General features: G+C 20.3%; 5 protein-coding genes across 5 annotated transcripts; 4 read left to right on the top strand and 1 right to left on the bottom strand.

Annotated features, from left to right (window-relative positions):
• Positions 1-2305: 2305 nt before the first annotated feature.
• On the bottom strand, positions 2306-3547 carry MKS88_002618 (uncharacterized protein; the record flags this gene model as incomplete). Its single annotated transcript, XM_067215642.1, has 3 exons — positions 2306-2443; positions 2568-3392; positions 3524-3547. The coding sequence occupies 3 exons, from the start codon at positions 3545-3547 to the stop codon at positions 2306-2308; spliced, it is 987 nt and encodes a 328-aa protein (XP_067074048.1).
• Positions 3548-6239: 2692 nt separating this feature from the next.
• MKS88_002617 (uncharacterized protein) lies at positions 6240-8660 on the top strand (the record flags this gene model as incomplete). The annotated part of the gene is made up of 4 exons (XM_067215641.1): positions 6240-6266; positions 6384-7700; positions 7882-8045; positions 8603-8660. 4 exons carry the CDS (start codon positions 6240-6242, stop codon positions 8658-8660), a joined length of 1566 nt encoding a protein of 521 aa, XP_067074047.1.
• A 4103-nt stretch (positions 8661-12763) lies between these two features.
• Positions 12764-14060, top strand: MKS88_002616 (uncharacterized protein; the record flags this gene model as incomplete). The annotated part of the gene is made up of 4 exons (XM_067215638.1): positions 12764-13031; positions 13176-13322; positions 13401-13486; positions 13785-14060. 4 exons carry the CDS (start codon positions 12764-12766, stop codon positions 14058-14060), a joined length of 777 nt encoding a protein of 258 aa, XP_067074046.1.
• Positions 14061-14140: 80 nt separating this feature from the next.
• MKS88_002615 (uncharacterized protein) lies at positions 14141-14574 on the top strand (the record flags this gene model as incomplete). The annotated part of the gene is made up of 2 exons (XM_067215637.1): positions 14141-14209; positions 14290-14574. 2 exons carry the CDS (start codon positions 14141-14143, stop codon positions 14572-14574), a joined length of 354 nt encoding a protein of 117 aa, XP_067074045.1.
• A 4166-nt stretch (positions 14575-18740) lies between these two features.
• Positions 18741-19280, top strand: MKS88_002614 (uncharacterized protein; the record flags this gene model as incomplete). Its single annotated transcript, XM_067215636.1, has 1 exon — positions 18741-19280. One exon carries the CDS (start codon positions 18741-18743, stop codon positions 19278-19280), a length of 540 nt encoding a protein of 179 aa, XP_067074044.1.
• Between the last annotated feature and the right edge of the window lie 1557 nt (positions 19281-20837).

Genomic DNA, 20837 nt, shown 5'->3' with positions numbered 1-20837 from the left:
TACGTACTGACCTTGTATACATGTATTTTATATGTTAATTAGAATAATTTTGTTGAGAAAAACATCAAAATATACAATAAAGTGTTTTAGTTAGATATAAAGATTAATATAGAAATAGTGTACATTTGAATAATTTAATTTTTTCAAAAGATTTAATTTGATTTCGGAAAAAAGAATAAAACTTAGGATTACTTCTTTTATATTTTAAAAAAAAAACATTACATACACTTCGTTTATTAAGTACATATATTTATATGAACACAAAGTATTGTCTTTTTTGCGTTTTATATTATTCTACTCAGATGTTTTTTTATATTTTATTTATTTTGTTAAGTATTTTTGTCTAAATTCATTTTTTTCTATATAATTTACAAAAATATACAATATTAATGCGGAATAAAATTAATACAGTTATATATGTACATTTCACGTATCATATTATTCTTTCTATTATTGGTAATGTTATGTAGTTCTCAAAATGAATATTCATGAAAAAATTATACCTCAGTTTTCCACATAACAATAATTACTATAAAAAAAAAAGGCCAAGAAAATATTAAATGTTAACTAAATACTTATGTAAACAACAATCCAATTAAATTAATAAATATGTATAAATGAAAATGTAACTTTTCCATTACAACTTATAACTAATGGTTAATTTGCTTTGGACACACAAACTAAGCAAGATAAAAAACTTACTAATGAATAATACTCGTAATCTAATAATAAAACTAAAAATGTACGTTTCATAATATAATTCTATTATGTCAACTGATCTTCCACATTGTTATCTAAAACATGTATCTGACGTACTGTATATATATAAAGATTAAACAATATACTAAACTATAAATGAATAAATATATAGACAGAAAATATATAATTTTACATTGAATTAAAAGTTGAATGACATATTGTGTACCATTTGAATGTATGAATCATGTGAATAATTTTATTTTAAAATCATTTCTGCGGAAGGTACAAACAATTCAAAGCGAATAGGGTGAACAATATAAACATTTAAAAATGTTACATTAGGAAAAAAAAGAACTTTGTCTAATATTTATTATTATGCTTCATACATGTTGAACGAAAAATACTCATGATTTTAATTGTTTCATACGCCTAATTAATAAGTAATCCTTTTTCTATTTCTACGTTTATTACTTTTCTTTTTCTTTTTTTTCAAAGATATTATTATGTATTCAACTTGCATAAAATAACCTCTTTTTATTTATTAATTATGTATAAAAGTGGAACTCTATATAATAAGCAAAAATACCAAAAAAATTAATTTTGAATTTAAAGCTAATCATATAAAAATATGTTATTTTCATATTCATTTTACTTTTCATTCTGAATTAATAAATTTCTATTTCAATCGTTCTAATATATGGTTCTCAATTCACTTAGATCTTTACATTTAAAAATTTTTTTTTTTCAATTTTTTACTGTTTAATTAATTTAATACTGGATCATCAATATACCTTAAAATAATAAATATTACATATTTATTTATTTATTCTTCATTATTCAAAATAAAGAGTTTGAATGAAAAGATTCTAACGTACTTCAATTAAATAATAATAAAAAATGTTATAACCATGTGCATTTATCTTTTATCCCAAAAAATTCAAAATTGAAATCTTTATCCTTTTCTCATCTCATCAATATAATTTATATTCCTTATTGCAGCTTAAAAAAAAAGATATGTTAATATTTTTTTAATATGTAATTAATGTATCATTTTAATAATTTTCTCGTTTATGATAAATCTTTATACACTTTTTTAAATTTCCTTTATAAGATTATTATGCATTAAAAATAATCTTTAATGATACACAATTTTAAAATTAATAAATAAACATATATAAATATGTTATTCAAAAATTTATAAGGTATTGTAATTTTTACCATTTCGAGTATGTGCGTTTATAAGTACATTATGCTAAACCCTAATCACTATATTAATGGAGAAAATTAAAATATATAACTATCATATATTTATATTTTACGATACATTAAAATAAGAATTAATCGTCAAAAATAAAAATATATTTCACTATTATATCAATTAAGAATGTTCTATTTTTTTAATATAGGTACATAAATATAGCAAAACAAATATATTAATATAAATAAGGTTGTAATGTTCAAATAAACAATTTCAATTTCTATGCTACTAACATATTCAATTTTTTCTTTTACTAAATTGTATTACTTCCAGAAAATGATTTATATGTAACTCAATACTGCTTCCCCAAAACATTTTATAACTCATGTGAAAATAGAACATATTATTTCACACAGCATAATAAGATAAACGAATTTTATTATCATCCCAATTTGTTTTTCTGTGTTTTTCTTGATATAATCTGCCCAGGTTCCCATCTGGATCCAAAAAATTATCCTTATTTTTATTTTTTCTACCGTAAGTAATCTAACATAAAAATAAAAGTATAAGAAACAAAAGATTTTAATTTCGTAATTTTTTTATTCTAATGAAGATTAATTATATAAAAATGTGTAACATATATATATTCTGAAATGAAATTTTTATTTACTTTATAAAATAAAAATACAGTGAAAAGTACACCTACAACAACAAATCCAAATGTTATTGCTTTGTAAAAAGGATCTTCCAATAATTTTGTACGCAAATAATTTATTAAATCTTCACTTTTCATTATAACATCTCTGTCAATAGTTAAGTCTTTAATTAGCTCTTCCCAATATCCACTTGGTATAGCATGCCCATTTTTTAATTCATTCAAGAGATCATACGGGTTATTTTTTTTTTCACAATTAAAATATTCTGGACAGTCATTATTGTGATTTTTTTCCTTTAAATAATATATACAACATTTATTTATATGTTTTTCGTATATAGTTTTTATATATTCAAGAAATTTAACATACTTTTGTTTTTCTTCACTAGCAGAATTTTTTTTGTTTTTAAAATGATCACGTTTTTTAAAATAATAGTACAAATACTTTTCTTCTTTCCAATCTTCAAAATTACCAACAAAATAAAATATACAACTTTTACCTATTATTTTATTATATGCATTAATAACTATGTTATTAATATTGCAGGTATCACATTTCTCAAAATTATTGTTGCATTCTGTTGTAAATGTTTCCCTTATTTTGTCATATGTCCAGTAAGTAAAATAAGAACAAAAGTCATCGTGATTACTTTGTATACAATTATCTTTTTCAAACGCTTTTAATTTTTTTATAATCGCCTCACAAACGGATTTTACTTTTGTACAATTGCTGTTTGAAGAATCTTTTTGTTTGCAATAATTACTTAATTCATTTGCATTAACACTATCTTGTAATTTATCAAATTTTCCATTTTCAGATAAAACTTTTAATATATATTCCTGAAAATAAAAAGAATGAATTATATGTTTACTAAAAATTTTATTTGTAAAATAATTATGCCATATATAATGAAATACAATATATTAACAGAAATAATTAATAATAATTTCATTAAATATGGAAAATTTACCAAATCAGCATCTCCAGTACCCATTCTTTTGATAAGAATACCAACTTTATTGAATGATTATTATTATTAACATAAAAATATATATATTATAATATCACATAATATATAAATATATTATATGAATTATAATAAGAGAATAAATATTTATTAGAGTGAATTATTCCTAAATGATAACTTCTGGATTATATTACTATAATTATATAACTACAACATAAAATTAAGATTCTTAAAGCTGAGAAAAATAAATTGAACATTTGTAATCTAATACCCATAATAAAACATCAATTAATATAAAAATTTATTATCTTTTAAATTTTATTTTTATAAAAATATAAAGCATTTCTTTTAATATTTTATAGCAATAAAAATTATATTTAAACTACAATTCCATAATCCTCAATTTATATTAATATATTCATCAAATTATCCAATTTCACTTTTAAAATATTGTTTCTAGATATATAATTACATAATTTAATTCACCATACCGTGAATAACTGGATCCCAAAGTTCAAATATATACATTATATATTATTATATTTACTTACTATTAACAGTTATAATAATTTATACTTTAATTTATGAATTTTATGTTAATAATGTGTATTAGATATATAAAATTTAAAATAATGAATAAAAAATGTTACATCCTTTAAAATGAAATAAATGATTTATAAATTCCATATAATAAAAAAAAAAAAAAAAAAATAGTATTTTATTTATAATTATTCAATATAAAAAATCCCATTTATTACAAAATTAAAAAAATTATATATTGTTCTCTTTATATTGTTATTTTGAAAACGTAGAATCTTAATTTTTTGTTTATTACATTAGTAATAATACAATATATATGCTTCACAAAAAGATCATTCGCATACATACATATATATGATTAGTCTTTGTTTTAATTTATTTTATATAATATTATTGTAAAATATATAAAAACGCACTATTTTAAAAAGGTTAAGATAAGGATATATAGCTTTATTTATATTACCTAACATAGAAAAATATATGTGAAAATTTATTCCAAATAAAATGATTATTATTACAAGTCATATATATAGTACCAACATAAATTTTCATAATTTATATATATATTCAAAAAATAATTAAAATGGCTCCTTTTATACAGCTCATTTCATTTATATCCATTATTTTGTCATTTATTTATACTCAGTAATAATTCATTAAAACTACCATAATATATAATGTACATGAATAAAAGAATTGTTATGAAGTTAATCATATATTTTTTTAAACATATGTTTTGAAATGGAATATATTAAATCATGGAGAACTAATATCATTGTGTTTTATACATTATGGAATTATTATATATTATTCTTATTAATTTAATTAATAAACAACCTAATATTTTATCCTAACAATATTCGGGATATAATAAAATAAAAATTAAATAAAATTTTTAAGGTATCCTAATAAAAAAATTATTTTTCTAATGACTAATTAGTGCGATAAATTTTTTTTTGACATTTTATTTTTTATAGTATTATTTCAATTTTGATATAATAAAATTTATTTTTGTATTAGAATGCATAATATTTATTATGAGAAAACAATTATATAACAAAATGGTGAGCTTACAAACTTAAATTAATAAATTTACTCTTTTTCTCAATTGTTAAATATAACTTATTACTCATAATGTTATTTTATATAACATTTATTCATGATCTTAAGAACGTATAATAAGTCCTTTGTATTATTAATTAAATTTACACTAGTAAACAAACATTGTTACTACCAATATCAACATTTACTTTAGTGAATTTTATTAATAATATTCAAACGCTTTTACGACATGGTAATGTATCTTTATAAAAAATAAATTAAAATGTATTGCAAAAGTCATATTATTTTAATTATAATAAATAATTAAATGAAAAATAAAACAAAATATAAGAATGATATCCTTTAAAAGGTAGAAAAACGGGGGAACCATACTTATATATAAAATGGAAATGAATTTTTTAAATAGAGCAATCATAATTGGTAAGAGCTTTCACATATAAATTTTGGTTCCAAATTAAATCCATTAATATTTTAAGAGTCCCATTCAAAATTAATAATGATAAATTTATATTAATAAAAGTTTATTAATATATATTTTTTTTTAATTTTGTAAAAAAATGTATAAATACAATAACGTTAAAAATAGTTTCTATAAAATATTTGTATTAACGCAGTTCTGTACATAAAATCCAAATAATTATTCTCAATAAAGAAAATATAATTATGCAGAAATTTTGTATATAAAAAATATATTAAATAAATAAAATGTATAAATACATATTTCACATAAATTATAATTTATGCACATTAAAAAAAGTATAAAAATAAATTATTATATTATTTAACATATTAATAAAATAATCTGTTACTTGCATAAATTAATGTCTCGTAAAATAATAATTTATGAATAAGTATTTCAAATTACTTTTAACACATCATTCTTATTTTTCTACCTAACCTTTAAAAATTAAAAATTTTTATTTTTTTTTTAATTAATAATACTACGAATTTTTAATACTAAATTATAATTAACAAACAGCTATTAGTTACAAGCACATATCTAATTTCCACAATATTTATACATATATAAGAATAAATTTTTTTGTTTTTATTTTTTGTATTTACTTAATAGAATATGAAAAATAATGATATTTCTTTTTAATGTATCCCAAATAAAATGGAAGAATTAAGTGAAGAAAATTTGGTACTTTTTTTTATTTTATAAAATACATAATTTAATTTACTCAAATGTAAATAATTTTTTTTTCTTCAAAAGTAAAATTTATATATATATAATTTATATATTCTTCTTAATATCCAGAATAAAATTTTAGCAGGATCACCATCAGGTAGTATATATGATAAATTCAACAGAAACTACAATGGAGACCAAAATAATACATTTTGTAACGTATTCAACACTGAAAAAGATAATTATCCAACAGGTAGTTATGAACTTTGTAATCAAATTGCAAGAAATGCAGAAAATTTATCAGTAATGATAGATAAAGGGGGATATAAGTATTGTGCACATTATACATATTGGATATATTATAAAATAAAAAAAATTTTAGAAAGTTCACAAAATAGTAAATCAGAAAATCTTATTAAATTCTTAGAAGTTAAAAGTAAAATTTACAATCAATATCGCTTATATAACTGCCTATCTCCAATTCAAGGTAACACTATAGAAGAATTAAATAAGAAAGTAGATGAAAAATATTTATTTGATTATTTTCAAAATTATGACAGCATTAAAACATATGATATTTGTGATAAGATTACATTCAGTGAATATAAAAAATACCTTAATGTTATTAAAAAACTCTATATAGAGCATAAAAACGATAAGAAATGCTGTGCTGATTCATTCTGGGGTAACTGTGATTATTTTAAATGTAATACAGAGTTTGATCCTAATACGCTATTACATTCATTAAATTCTAACGGGAATGAGAAATGCGATATATTAAAAAAATTAGAAAAAACTACGAAATCCGGTTATCCTATGGATTCCGGGGTTTCCCAAATAGATATTTCAAGTTCATTTTATTATAGTAGATGTACAGATATTATAGGTGATAGCCCTAGCATTAAAACACCTGAAGGTGGAAAACAGAAATGTAATATGTTTGCGGTATCTCCAAAAGCTATATATAGTCGAACATCACCTTATTATGATACATTCTATCGTGTTCAACATGCCACTGTACGAAATGGAACACCTGGAGATAGCCATTCAGAAAGTGAGACCCCCAATTCAACAGAATATTTACCGAAACAACATAATTCATCTCCGCCAGATTCATCAAGATCACCTCATGGACATTTGAATGGATTAATGGAGGAATCTACAAAATCTCATGCGGGGAATAACCATTTATTATCCCCCTCAAAATCTTCAACCAGACAAGAAGCTGAAATAACTGGAAAACAAACAAACTGTTCAGAACCTGGATATTTAAAAGACTCATCAGGAATATGCAGGGAACCAAGTGTACGTCACACAGGAACTATTGGATTGAAGTTGGATACATACCAACCTGGAAAAACAAAAGCTATAATTACGTTATATAATATTCCCATTTCAGTACTTTTAGATAAAAAATCTAATATATTCAATAACAATATATTGCGCGTTGGTATCGCATTTACATTGATAGTGGGAATAACATCCATTATTTACATGTATTATAAAGTAAATTGAAATTCTCAGTAAAATTCAAAATATATTAATTTGCTATTCTAATTTTCCCAATATTTTATAATCACAAAATAAATATATTATGTATGTTTTTTATTATTCATTTTTATATTAGTTTACTCCCTTCGGAAGACGTTTTCATAAAAAGGTACCAAAGAAAAGAAGAATTGACGATTATTATTATGATGATCCTCATATGCGGCATTTTATTATCCGTGCTCCAAAATCGGATAAAAGGAAAGTTGGAAGTAGAAGATTACGTTTTTCTTATTACTCTAGGTGAAACCATGTTTGTTTAATTTAAATAAAATGTAATATGATTTAGAAAAATCATATTAAATATCTCTCATGAGGAGATTATACAAGCATTTATATATAGTAAGAAAAAAAATTAAAATAAATGAATAATATGCAGTTAATATATAAAATATATCTTTTTTGTGTTTACGATGTATAAATGAAAAATTATCAAGTATAGTAATTATTTTTTATTATATTGTAAAGCTTCTATATTGAAAAATAGAGAAACATAGAAAATTTGTACGATTTTACATAAAATATTAAAAATATGAAAATACGTGAAATTTTATATAATTAACAAATATAAAGTTAATACTAAGTATTCATATAAAAAAATAAAAAGGGGAATTATGTTAAACAACTTATATAAAAAAATAAATGAATATTAATAATATAAGTTCTAATATGTTTTAATGAACATACAGGAAAATACAACAATATTGATACTATATGAAACTAAAAAATTAGCTATTTAAATAAAAAAGTACATAATTAAAAAAAAAGTGTTTTCACATATCTGATCCATAAATTTGCAGGAAAAATAAGGATAAACATAAATATTCAAATATAAAAGGGAAAAAAATAGCTCGTTAGAATTATTACTTAGGAATATGTTTCATAAATAACTAGTTATAATAATTATAGCTGCATTGACAAATTTTTTGCGTAGTTACATTTTTACTTAAATGTAATAACTAATATTCATTAAAACAAATTATTATATTATATTATTTTTTTTTTTTTTCCTTTTACTTTTGCTTTTTCTTTCCACTTATTTAATTATGCAATGTAACTAAAATAGTATATAATCTATAGAATATACGCATTATATTTTGAATAGATATTTTAACTCTTCTGAAAAATAATAAAATATTGTAAATTAGGTTAATATAATTTATATAGTAATATTATTACCATCTACTATTTTATATTAATGAACCAAACTGTTGTGAATCACATGCAACCCTTTTGCATTGACAGCATATGAACAATTTTTATAAAAAATAACATAATATAAAATGAATTCGAGTTTAATTATCATTAATAGGAAAAAGGAAATTATTTACAACTCTAACCAAATAAATCATATTTAGGCAGTATGATAAAATGTAGAATGAAAGTTAATTATACATGAAGCCATATATTAATATTAACTATATAATGTATGCGTAAACTTATTATATATGGTATATTGAAAATATATAATTTTACTTATGTTATTTATATAAAACTTATAAAGTATTTTATTAAAAAATATATAGTTGAAAATTATTTATAAAAATTAAAGTTATTTAAAATTTTACAATATTATATTATAGTTGTGTTGTATATAAATTATTACTCTTAATATAAGACTTACAACTTTCTATAGAAGAATTTTATATTTAAAATATGTATTAATCGTTCGTTTTTTCATCTTTTATGCAATTATTTATTGTAAGTATTATTCAGAGTAATTACTATGATATATAATGTTATAAAAACACTCCCTTAAATATATATAAATTTATAAGTATAATAATGTTAATTATTTAATTAGATACAATCAGTAAAAATGATGTTATTTATATTTTTATAGTACCTACTGTTAATGTCATTTATTAGTTATATTTTTCCTTTGTTAAAAACATAGAATTATTTATATTTTTTTCCTTTTAATTATTCATAATATTAAAATTAAACTTTTTTAAAAACATTTCTTTCTAGAATATATAACGTATTCATTTTTTTTTATTTATACATACATTTTCAATATTTTTAATAATAAAAATGTAAAACGTAAGGACAGTATTATTGTGAAATAGAATGAAATACTACAATAATATTTTTTAAATTGTAAAGAAATGGAAGAATATATTTTTATTTAGTATAAACAAATTCGTAGACCAAATTTTTTAAATAAAAATTATAAATAATTATATTTCGTGATAACTGTTTCATGCTATTTTAAAAACTTTTATTTTTAAATTATGCTATTTTCCCTTAAATTATACTTATGTTTCATATATATAAATAAAAATTTGCATCTTAGGCAAACTCAGTTAATGTTGGTATAATATATATAATATATCTCCAAAGTAAAATTTAATACAATAATTATATAGAATACTTTAAATGTCAAAATAACATAACAGTCTGTATTAAATAAAGGCTCCTTATATACAGATACATCTGTAAAAAATGTATTAAAATAAAAAAAATATATAAATACTGTTATATATGCATATATTCAAACTATTACACTTCTTTCGATATTCATTCAGATATTTGTAAAAATATTTTCTTTTATATTACCATATATTCACCACTATGTTATATGTTTTATAACTTCTAACCCATTATGTTTAGAATATATAATATATTCAAATACAACAGTTTAAATATATTTTATCTTAAAAAATAATAATTACCTTTATATGAATTCCTCCGCATATAATTATTAAGAACACATTATAAAATAAAATTGGATAGATCATAAGGGATTAATATAAATGAAAATATCCAACAAAAAAATTTCATATAGGTAAAATTAAAAAATAAAAAATAAATAAACCATTAATTCTTTAATATAACAGATTGATTAGAGATAAACATAAAAAATTAATTCTTTATATTAATTAACTATTTACTAAAATTTATTATCAATTTGTATACTTTTTTTTTTATTTAACTTCCCCTCCATTTATTATCACTTACGCACTTATTTCGAATGAAAAATTAAAATATGGAATAATTTATTTACATTATAAACGAATAACCTAATATTTAGTATTATGCGTAAATTGCTATGTAAATTTAAATATCAATTAATGTCCTAAAAATATTATAAATAAATTCATAATAATATTTATTTTACATTCCAAAATAAAATTTTATAGGGAGTGTTAAAAATATTTTTTCATGTAATGATCAAATTTAGGATAAGAACCAAAAATAAATAACACCATTTTAATCTATATATTCGAATATATATATGAACATTTACAGAAACGTTATTGGGAGACTTTCATATATTTTGTTTCAAATGTTGTAAGATATCATTCTATTTACATTCAATTATAGTATTACTATTTCTCCTTATTATGTTATAATATATTTTATATTTTTTAACTATATATTTTAATTAATTCTGCTGTAATATATACTAGTAATTTTTCGCATGTTTAATAGGTATTCAAACATAATTTAATTAATTAATTTGCTTAACTGTACATTTTTTTAACTAGAATATATAATCAAAATTAAGTAATTCATATTCAAAGTGACTATAGACATATACAGAAGTACCCAAATATATAATAACGTATATTACTTAAAACTATTCTATAGCATAATATATATACCATATATTATTAATTTTTATGTAAATGGTATATATATATATACCATTAAATAATAAAAATACATTATAAAACAAGTACATTTACAAGTACAGAAACAGTATGCTATAATTTATATAATATTAATTATCATATCTCGATACAATATATTAAAAATAAAAAACTGTTAACAATATAATTACAACACTATTATATAGCCGCGTCAAATATTAATAGCTAATATAACACAACATAAAAGGAATATAAACTCAGTGATAATAATTATTTGGTTTATGATTTAATCATTTTAGGAAAATTATAATATTAAAAAGAATTACTTGCAATAATTTAGGTAAAAATATTTATATATCTATATCTGTACTAAAAAAAGAAAAAAGTCGCCATCTATATATTAACGATAATTTTTTACAATAAATGCAATCTTATTTATTAATGTAATATATAATATATTAGTGTTATCCATTTTCCTCTCCCTTCATAAAGTGAAATTTAATTTTTTATAAAATAATATAACCAACTGTGAATTCATTTCAAAATATATATATCATATATCTCAACTTGTGTTACATTTATTTAATGTAATAAAAAATATGAACAATGTTAAATAAATATTAATGTATTCAATTATTTAATAGAACCCATATAAATGTATATGTAGTTAAGAATCTTCTAATTTCTGTTAATATATATTAATTTAAATTAAATTACGGATATGTAAAAAGAAGTAAATTTATATTTTTCTTACCGATAGCTGCATACAACAACATAGAATTATAATATAGTGTCACTATATCAAGGGTAAATTTTATTGTTTTTTAATATCAGTACATTTATGCATTAATATCTATATATGAAAAGACATGATCATATAAATAATATAAAAATTAATATTTAAATAATTCTTACTATTTTGAATATAGAGTTGGTTAGGATACGGATTTAGTGAAGGAAGTTATGTTTTCAAAAATTAATATAAAAAGATTGGAAAACATATCGTAAAGGAAACTACTTCCTTAAAGACAGAGACAGAAAAAAATATATTTAGGCAAACATGCTTATCATTGGCTGAAAAAATAATTAAGGAAAAAACTGCACCATCATATACTGAACACACTAAGCGGGAAAAAGTACTTAATAATCATTTTGAACCTAAATTTGACAAGCTCACCAAATATGGTGGATATACTATAATTTTAGACAATTAGGAGAGAATACTTTTGCAATTGAAGTATGAAGCAGATGATTTATGTGAAGAAAGAACTACATATCTAGATAAATTAAATACCTATAAAAAAGGAAAAAAAGCATATAATTGTAATGGTAATAACTTATGCTTAGCTTCATGTGACGGTTATAATGATTGTCCTACAAAAAAAAAAGAATATTTTAGAAGAAAAAGTAAACTCTGAAGTTAATTCCAAAATAATTAATCATAAAATAAATACCGGATCACGAAATTGCATCCTATCGTATCTCCATATATTCAACAAGTCACTTACATGCATATTATCGGATCCTCCTGTACAATATAAACCTCGACCTGAAGAAGAAAAGGTTAGTTCAAAAAAAGAACAAGATCAAAACAAACATGAATTTTCATCTGAAACACATCATGAAGCTCCAAGTGAAGCTCAACTACCACCTTCCATAGAAACTCAACAGGAATAATCAATTACACCATAACATGAAAATACGAAAACTGAAAATGGAGAACTTAAAGATATACAAAACTAAACACCCAAAGATTCGATACATTCTCTGTCTTCAGATATAAGTATGTTATCACAATCTGAAATACAATACCCAGATTCTATAGAAACAGAAGAAACTATTAAATCTGATACTGTTTTATTATCTCCTGAAAGATTAATTCCTGATTCAATATTTACAAGTTATACGATCCTTAAAATTACAGGTAACACTAATGTTAAAAAAATTTTTAATTTTAAATTAACTACAATACATGACATATATATTTAAAATGATATTACAGATACAGCAGAAAATCTAGATGGAAAATACATATCACCTATTTTAATAAGCTTTATAGTTATTTTTGTATTTTCCCTTTTTATTAAAGTAAAATAAAAATTATGCACAAAAATATGTTAATCATATGATCATTGTAATATTTTATTATACAAAAAAGTTTTTTCTCTATGTGATAATATTGTTTAATAGGAACGTTTAAAGAAAAAAAAATGATAAAAAGAAAACAAATGAAATTTTTCAGAATACTACTACCTTTACGTTCTAACAAAAAAATTGAATTTTTAGCACAAAATAATTTAGATCATTCAATATATGGTAACGAAGAAACAATAAGAAATTAAAAATAAATAAATGTAATATAAATAATAATGTAAAAGCGTTAAAGAGAGAAAAGGATAGGCACAAAACTATCATAGAAGTTCACATGGAAGCACTTAAGCAATACAAAAATGAAGAATGGATATTCCACAAGGTTGAATTTCTTGAAGTATGCCTAGTAGAGTTCATAAAAGAAAAACATATAACCTATCCTGATTTAAATAATAATGAGCAAATAGTGGAAAATATTAAAAGTAGCAGTGACATGAAAAAACAAAAAATACTATGGAATAAATGGGTAGAAAAACATAAAAACCTTTCTGAAAAACTGAAAAAAGATTGATTTAATAATATTAAAAATGAATGGAAAAAAGAAAAAACTTATTGCAAAAAAAACTGAAACATTAAAAAATACATTGTCGAATGAAATTCAATAAGTTCCTTTTCTTGATACAGCAAAAGATGTATGGAGACAGTGGACATCAAAAAAGGGTATAATTATGGAACAATATTTAGCGCAATAGTGGTTTGACGGATTAACAGGAGAATATCAGAATATGTTAGATGGATAGGAAAATAAAGAAAATAATGACGAAGTATCATCCATAAACACAGAAGAATTAGAGTTCAAAGAAAGTAGTGAAGAACTATATAAATATATAAAAAAAAAATTAGTAGTAAAACTGTTTATTCTCATTCTTATGGAGGTACTAAAAGAATGTAAAAAAGAAGAGTACATAGAAAACAGGAAATCATATTTTGATCACTACATAAATGAATGCAAGACAGATGAGAATTCAGCTAAAATCCCAGAAATTACAAAAAAAATAAAGAGAACGAACAACATCGTCTTATAAAGTAAGAAAAATAAGGAAAATCATGATTATGTAGATGAAAACTATGTTAGACAAGAGATAGAAGCTTGGACAAGAGAAGTTAATACATTTGTAAATTCCGTGGATAGTGAGAATAAAATAGACAAACGAGATCAATTAATAGAAAAATAGAATCTATAAAATGGTAAGGAAACATTCAAAATATTTAATAACGATATACAAGCCATATCCTACAATATTCGCGAAACACCCATTTTAAGTTTTCTGATATAGGAATGAAGCATACAAAAAAATGCGAATGTAAAGAAAAACCATAACATAAAACAGAAGTATAAAAATGGTATATGAAATATGAAATACATGTATTTAATAAACAATCCACCTATAAATAATTTTTTCCGTCGATTATCAATAATAGAGTTATATTACTTCTTAATTCAATAAAAATAGAAACAAGTTAATGAGATGATTAATACACTCAATATGAATATCTTTGATTAAAAATATATAAATATATATATATATATATATATGTATGTTACTTGTTAATATCTTTGGTGCTTTTCTTAAATAATTAATTTGCTTAAACATCTTTTACGTAATTTATTATTTCATAACAATTTAATATTATGTTTTAATTAATAGGAATTAATTTTTCTCATGCATAATAAGAAGAACATTTTAAATGCTCCATGCAAAAAATGAATTATTACATTCCTTAATTTTTTTTTTCTTCATTTTATACTATAAAGTTACATGTTATATAAAAAACACTTGTTAATATGTATAATATAATGTAAAGATTAATGAATTTATTTCTAACTGATAATATAATTAAACATTAATTATAATAATTCCTTTATTTATAAGACATTACGCACAATATATACATACAAATAATAAATAATTTTATGATCCAAGTATATAGTACACTTAATCAAATAACGTTATATTTTATTACTTATTTATTAGACTTTATATTTGTAAAATATATAAATAAATATATACAGAATTCCTACAATGGGCATCCGCTTTATGCAGCGTATCTAACATATGTTATTTCGTATATCATTTTGTGACATCTAAGTGAAGGCTTAAATTATTTCCAAATATTTGGTAAACCTAATAATTATTAAATTAATTATAAAAGATAATTATAAAATAGGAAATAGCTTTATTGTGTATAATTAAATAATTATAATTATATATATAATATTCTTTTTATTCGTACGTTAAAACATAAAAATGGAACTTTTATTCATATATATTATTCATTAATTTTCTGTAATATCATAATAAAGTTAATAATATGTTAAATAATTAAGAAGTTAAATATATTTATATTAAAACTTCTTATTTTCATTTTCAATAAAGACGTTTCAAATGTTTCGGAGTATATTGCTTTTTTTTTCCTTTTACTTTGTTTAATTTTATTCTATATTTTCTTATAAAATGTAACTGTGCGGAAAATAAAAATATGTGCTAATATATTACTTTTTATAATTATATAATTTAATTACTTAGAAAATTAGAGAAAACTTAGATATTATATCCCCGAGATTCTTAAAATTCAAATTTTAGAACAAATTTATTTATGACATTTACAATATAAAAATATAGAACAATGTTATTATTTCCTCAACATATGTCTATTAAAACTATTTCATCTACGTAAAAAGTTATACCTTTTTTTATTTCTACACACATTTTACAAATTTCTTGAATTCACAATGATTTGTAATTTCATTAGAAGTTTAATGTATTTCTAGTAGATATAGCTGGTTAATATTTTATAAAGATTATTTATATTATCCATATAAAAAAATTATTAAAAGTGATTATAAATGAACAAAATGACATTGTCTACGAAATATCAAACAATAGTTTATTAAATATTTCTTCATATAGTAATTTTTTATTGTCATATTATTTGGTTTAAAAATTGTTATAAAATGAAATTTTTGCGTGTACACTCATCTCAAGTTTCCATGAGTAATCGTATTTAAAATATAAATTATTCGTACTTTTTATATATATTATCTAAAAGGATCAATGCGCATAAATTTTTATCCCATTCATGTTTGAATAAATATTTATCAATTTCTTAATTATTATTGTTTAAAATTTATTATAAATAAAAATGTGCATCATTTTAAATAACTTTCCTTTTAAATTTAAATTAATAATTTATATTATATATATATTTATAATTAATTAATAAAGAACTTTCTTAAGCTATATTTTATCATTAATAGCCATTTACAATATTAGACCTAAATTAAAAGCGCATAAACTACATTGCTAGAATATATTCTTCTGTTAACATTATTTCAATGTAAAGGAAAACAGTAATTAATATGCAGAACTATTCTTACAAATATAAATACATTTTAAATGGTTAACTATTTTTCGCTATAAAATTTTACAAAAAATTTCTTCACGTACTAAACAATTTTATCATTTTTAAGAAATAAAATTTTTTTACAAACTTGAATATGTATATACTCATAAATGACGAAGATAATGTATAATAGAAACTTATAATTTAATATAAATATAATAAATGTAAAGAACATATTTTCTCAAATGCATTATAGATTATATTACACCGCAAAAATATTTATTAAACCTGGAATAGTATGTATTGTTTCATTAAATTTTATTAAATCATATTGTACTCAATGTAATGTGAATAAAAAAATAAATAACATTTTAAACTATATTGTAAAAATAACGTACATAATTTTTACTACCAATTAATTCTTAGGCATAATGTTTATTCATTATTTTTAGTTATTTTAACAAATTGCTACATTTATTTATTTATTAAGCCATTTTTCATCTTGTTATATGAATTTTCTTATTCTATAATGTTAAAGAATAATTCAGTATCAAAGAACAATTAAACTTTAAATTAGTTATTAAATATATATACTTCGTAACATTTTTAACATTTATATATACATTACTTTTTATTAATTTTTTCTTCTTTTTTTTTTATTATATTTTTCTTATTTTTATCGCGAGAATTCAAAAAAAAAAATACTTTATCAAATCATTATTTTTACTATTATTTCATATAAATGCATTATTAAAATTCTTTAAGTATTATTAAAACTGCTAAATGGCAAGATGACATAAATTATTTTTAAAAAGAAAAAAAAAAAATCAATTTAGCTTTTACAGTATATATCAATAAAAAGTAAACTCAAAAAATACATATTTTATTATTAACAGACCATTAAAAATTTCTGACTAAAATATATAATTTTGTTAATATTGCACGAACTACTTGTGTAATAACTGAATTATATTAAACTGTTATAATATATATATATATATATATATATGGTTGTTCTAATTATTATGTTTATTATTAATTAAAAAATAAATTTTATATGACTTTAGAAGATTTTAAATTTATTTTTTATCATTTTCATAGTAAATAAAAAATTTTATATGATATTTTTTCAAGGCTAACATAGATTATGTAAGGTAATTTTATTACATTTGAGCTGTTCTAATAAACCAATAACCAAGTTCTTTATTAATATGTGTAGATAATACAAAAATAAAATTTTTAAAATAAATTATTCGTAGCTTGACAAGTTGTAATTATTATTTAATAATATTTTTTTTAATGTTTTTTCCAACCCTATTTTATATTATTTTAATATTTTTACATAGAAAAATCACTATTATATTTTTTTCAGAAATGCATTTTTTCTCGTGCTATAATCCAACATTTAAATATATTTAAACATATAAAAGTAATAATTTTTATATTTTAAAATAGCAGAAAACAATAAAGAAGTATAAAAAATCTTCTATTGTCGAGTACAAAAAAAAAATATATTCCAAAAATTGTATTGTCACAAAAGATTCAGTATCTATAAATAAATTCGAAATGATAGCACAAACAAATAAATTCTTTTTTTTTATTAAAATTTTCGCATTTTCTCTATTAATATGGATATTGCAGGATTCTTATGAAGTAGAATAACTAATATATTCAATAATTTATATACATTCTTTTTAATTTCACTTTTTCATTACACAACTAATATTTTTTCCATAAAGAAATACTGATATTTGCATAATTATTAAATGCCTACTATAATTTTTAGACAAATACTTCAGGAAAATCATGGACTAAGAAAATCAACCTACATAATACCTCAGAAGTAATGGTAAGCCGACTGTTATGTAGAGACACAGATGTAGATTCTAAGCAGACAGACTTTCATTTAAAAGAAAAATTTCAGTACAATTTTCAAAAACCTATCAATTCAAGCAAATATATGCATAAAATTTTAAATTCCTATGATAAATATATATTTTATGATTATCTTGAAAAAGTACTTAAAGAATTAAAAAAAGAATCACCTACAACGGAAGAATATAAATTAAGAGAAAAACAAGTCACATCATTTATAAATAAACTTTTACGGAAATTACAAGCAAAATATAAAAGAAAATTAAAAATAGGTCCTTATATGAATCGTAAAAAATACCAAAAATTTTTACACATTGTAACTAACCAAAACACTAAAGACATGCTTAAGATTACTATTCCAATTTTAGCAAAAACAAACATCTCATGTAAAAATAGCCTATACTTAGTTAGTTCATATGGTGAAGCAATATTATCTGAATTATTATCACTATCAAATTCTATTATACATACTTATAATAAAAAATTTAATATTTCTGAGTATGATAACTAGTCCAAATAAGTATAAAAAAATTTATGTACTCTTATTAGTATTATATGAATGAATCGTCTTTGGATATCTTTAATGTAAGGAATTTATTTTTATGTACATGAAATTTTATTTAATTAATAGTACTTAAAATCTCTCCTATTATATATGCTACACATCAGCTATCTTATTTTCAATTTTTATCTAAATAGATTATTTAAGTGATATGCATATATCATGTTGTTTATGTAGTGCATTTATACTTTTTATTTATTTGTTCATATAATTAACTTTTCATAAATTCTATAAGAAAATATAAATTTTTCAATTATGTATTTTTGTCTTACTATTTTTTTATTTATATATGTAGGAAAGTTACTTACATATTATCGTGTTATATTACCAAGGTTATGTTTTTACTAATTGTTTTATTGAGTTTTTTTTTTTTTTATTGTATTTATTTTTAGCTTTTCATTTACATTTCATTATTCATGTTAATTTTTAAATGTATATTATTATTAAGCTTTAGAATTATCCTCTTTACGTGAATTCATTTAGTGAATTCGCATACATGTGTGTTACTCGTAAATCAAGATAATTTTGATGAGTAAAATATTAAACTAGACATTAAATTGTTTCAAATAAATATATAAATTAATATAATCATAATTTTTCCCACTAGATATATGATTTAATTACAAAACTTAATAATATCAAATAACATATGTTAACTGACTAGCATATAAGTATTCTATAGAACTACTTCATTTAGGTTGTAAACAGAAACCTTAATTCACATTCATTTGTCAACCATTTTTACATTAATCCATTTATTATTATTATCTTAATTTTTTTTTTTCTGTTATCTTTCATATTACTGTAATTAAGTAACAATTTTTCATTTTATGTATTTTGTAAAATTGTAATGTCTACGTTCCTTATTTTCATTACGTTTTGCATAATAGATAATATTAATGCAGAATAAAGTTAATTAGTTGCTATATATATATATATATATATATATATGTATTCACATTTTACTTAACACGTTTTTCTTTTTATCCTTATTAAAATTATGCAATTATAAACATGAACACTCTTAAAGAAGCTATATTTCATGTCCATACTATAATAATTTCTAAATATATGAAATATCTATACAGCATTTATTAAAGAACCATCAAATTAAAGGAATAAATATGTATTATAGCAAATGTAACCTTCCTATTTCAATATCTTTTAAGTGACAGTTAATTTCGTTTGGGAACAAATTCTAATGTTTGATAAAAAAACATAGCAAAGAATAATTTTCATAAATTAATAATGAAACCATAAATTTATAATTTTTCATAATTTAATTGTACTGTGTGAATTCTTATTCCATTTTGTTAAACTTATATTTGATATTCCGCATATACATGATAACTGCATATTGAATTAAAATATACACATATATTGATAAAAACAAATAATGTAATATTATAATGAATAATTAAAAGAATAACATATCACATACAAGTTTAAAGTATTATTTTAACTGTTCTTATAACATTAATTCTTGATAATCTCATATCGATTAAC

Source organism: Plasmodium brasilianum, chromosome 8, assembly GCF_023973825.1.
Source record: "Plasmodium brasilianum strain Bolivian I chromosome 8, whole genome shotgun sequence".
Classification (NCBI taxonomy): domain Eukaryota; phylum Apicomplexa; class Aconoidasida; order Haemosporida; family Plasmodiidae; genus Plasmodium; species Plasmodium brasilianum.
This window is presented reverse-complemented; position numbering and strand designations above follow the sequence as displayed.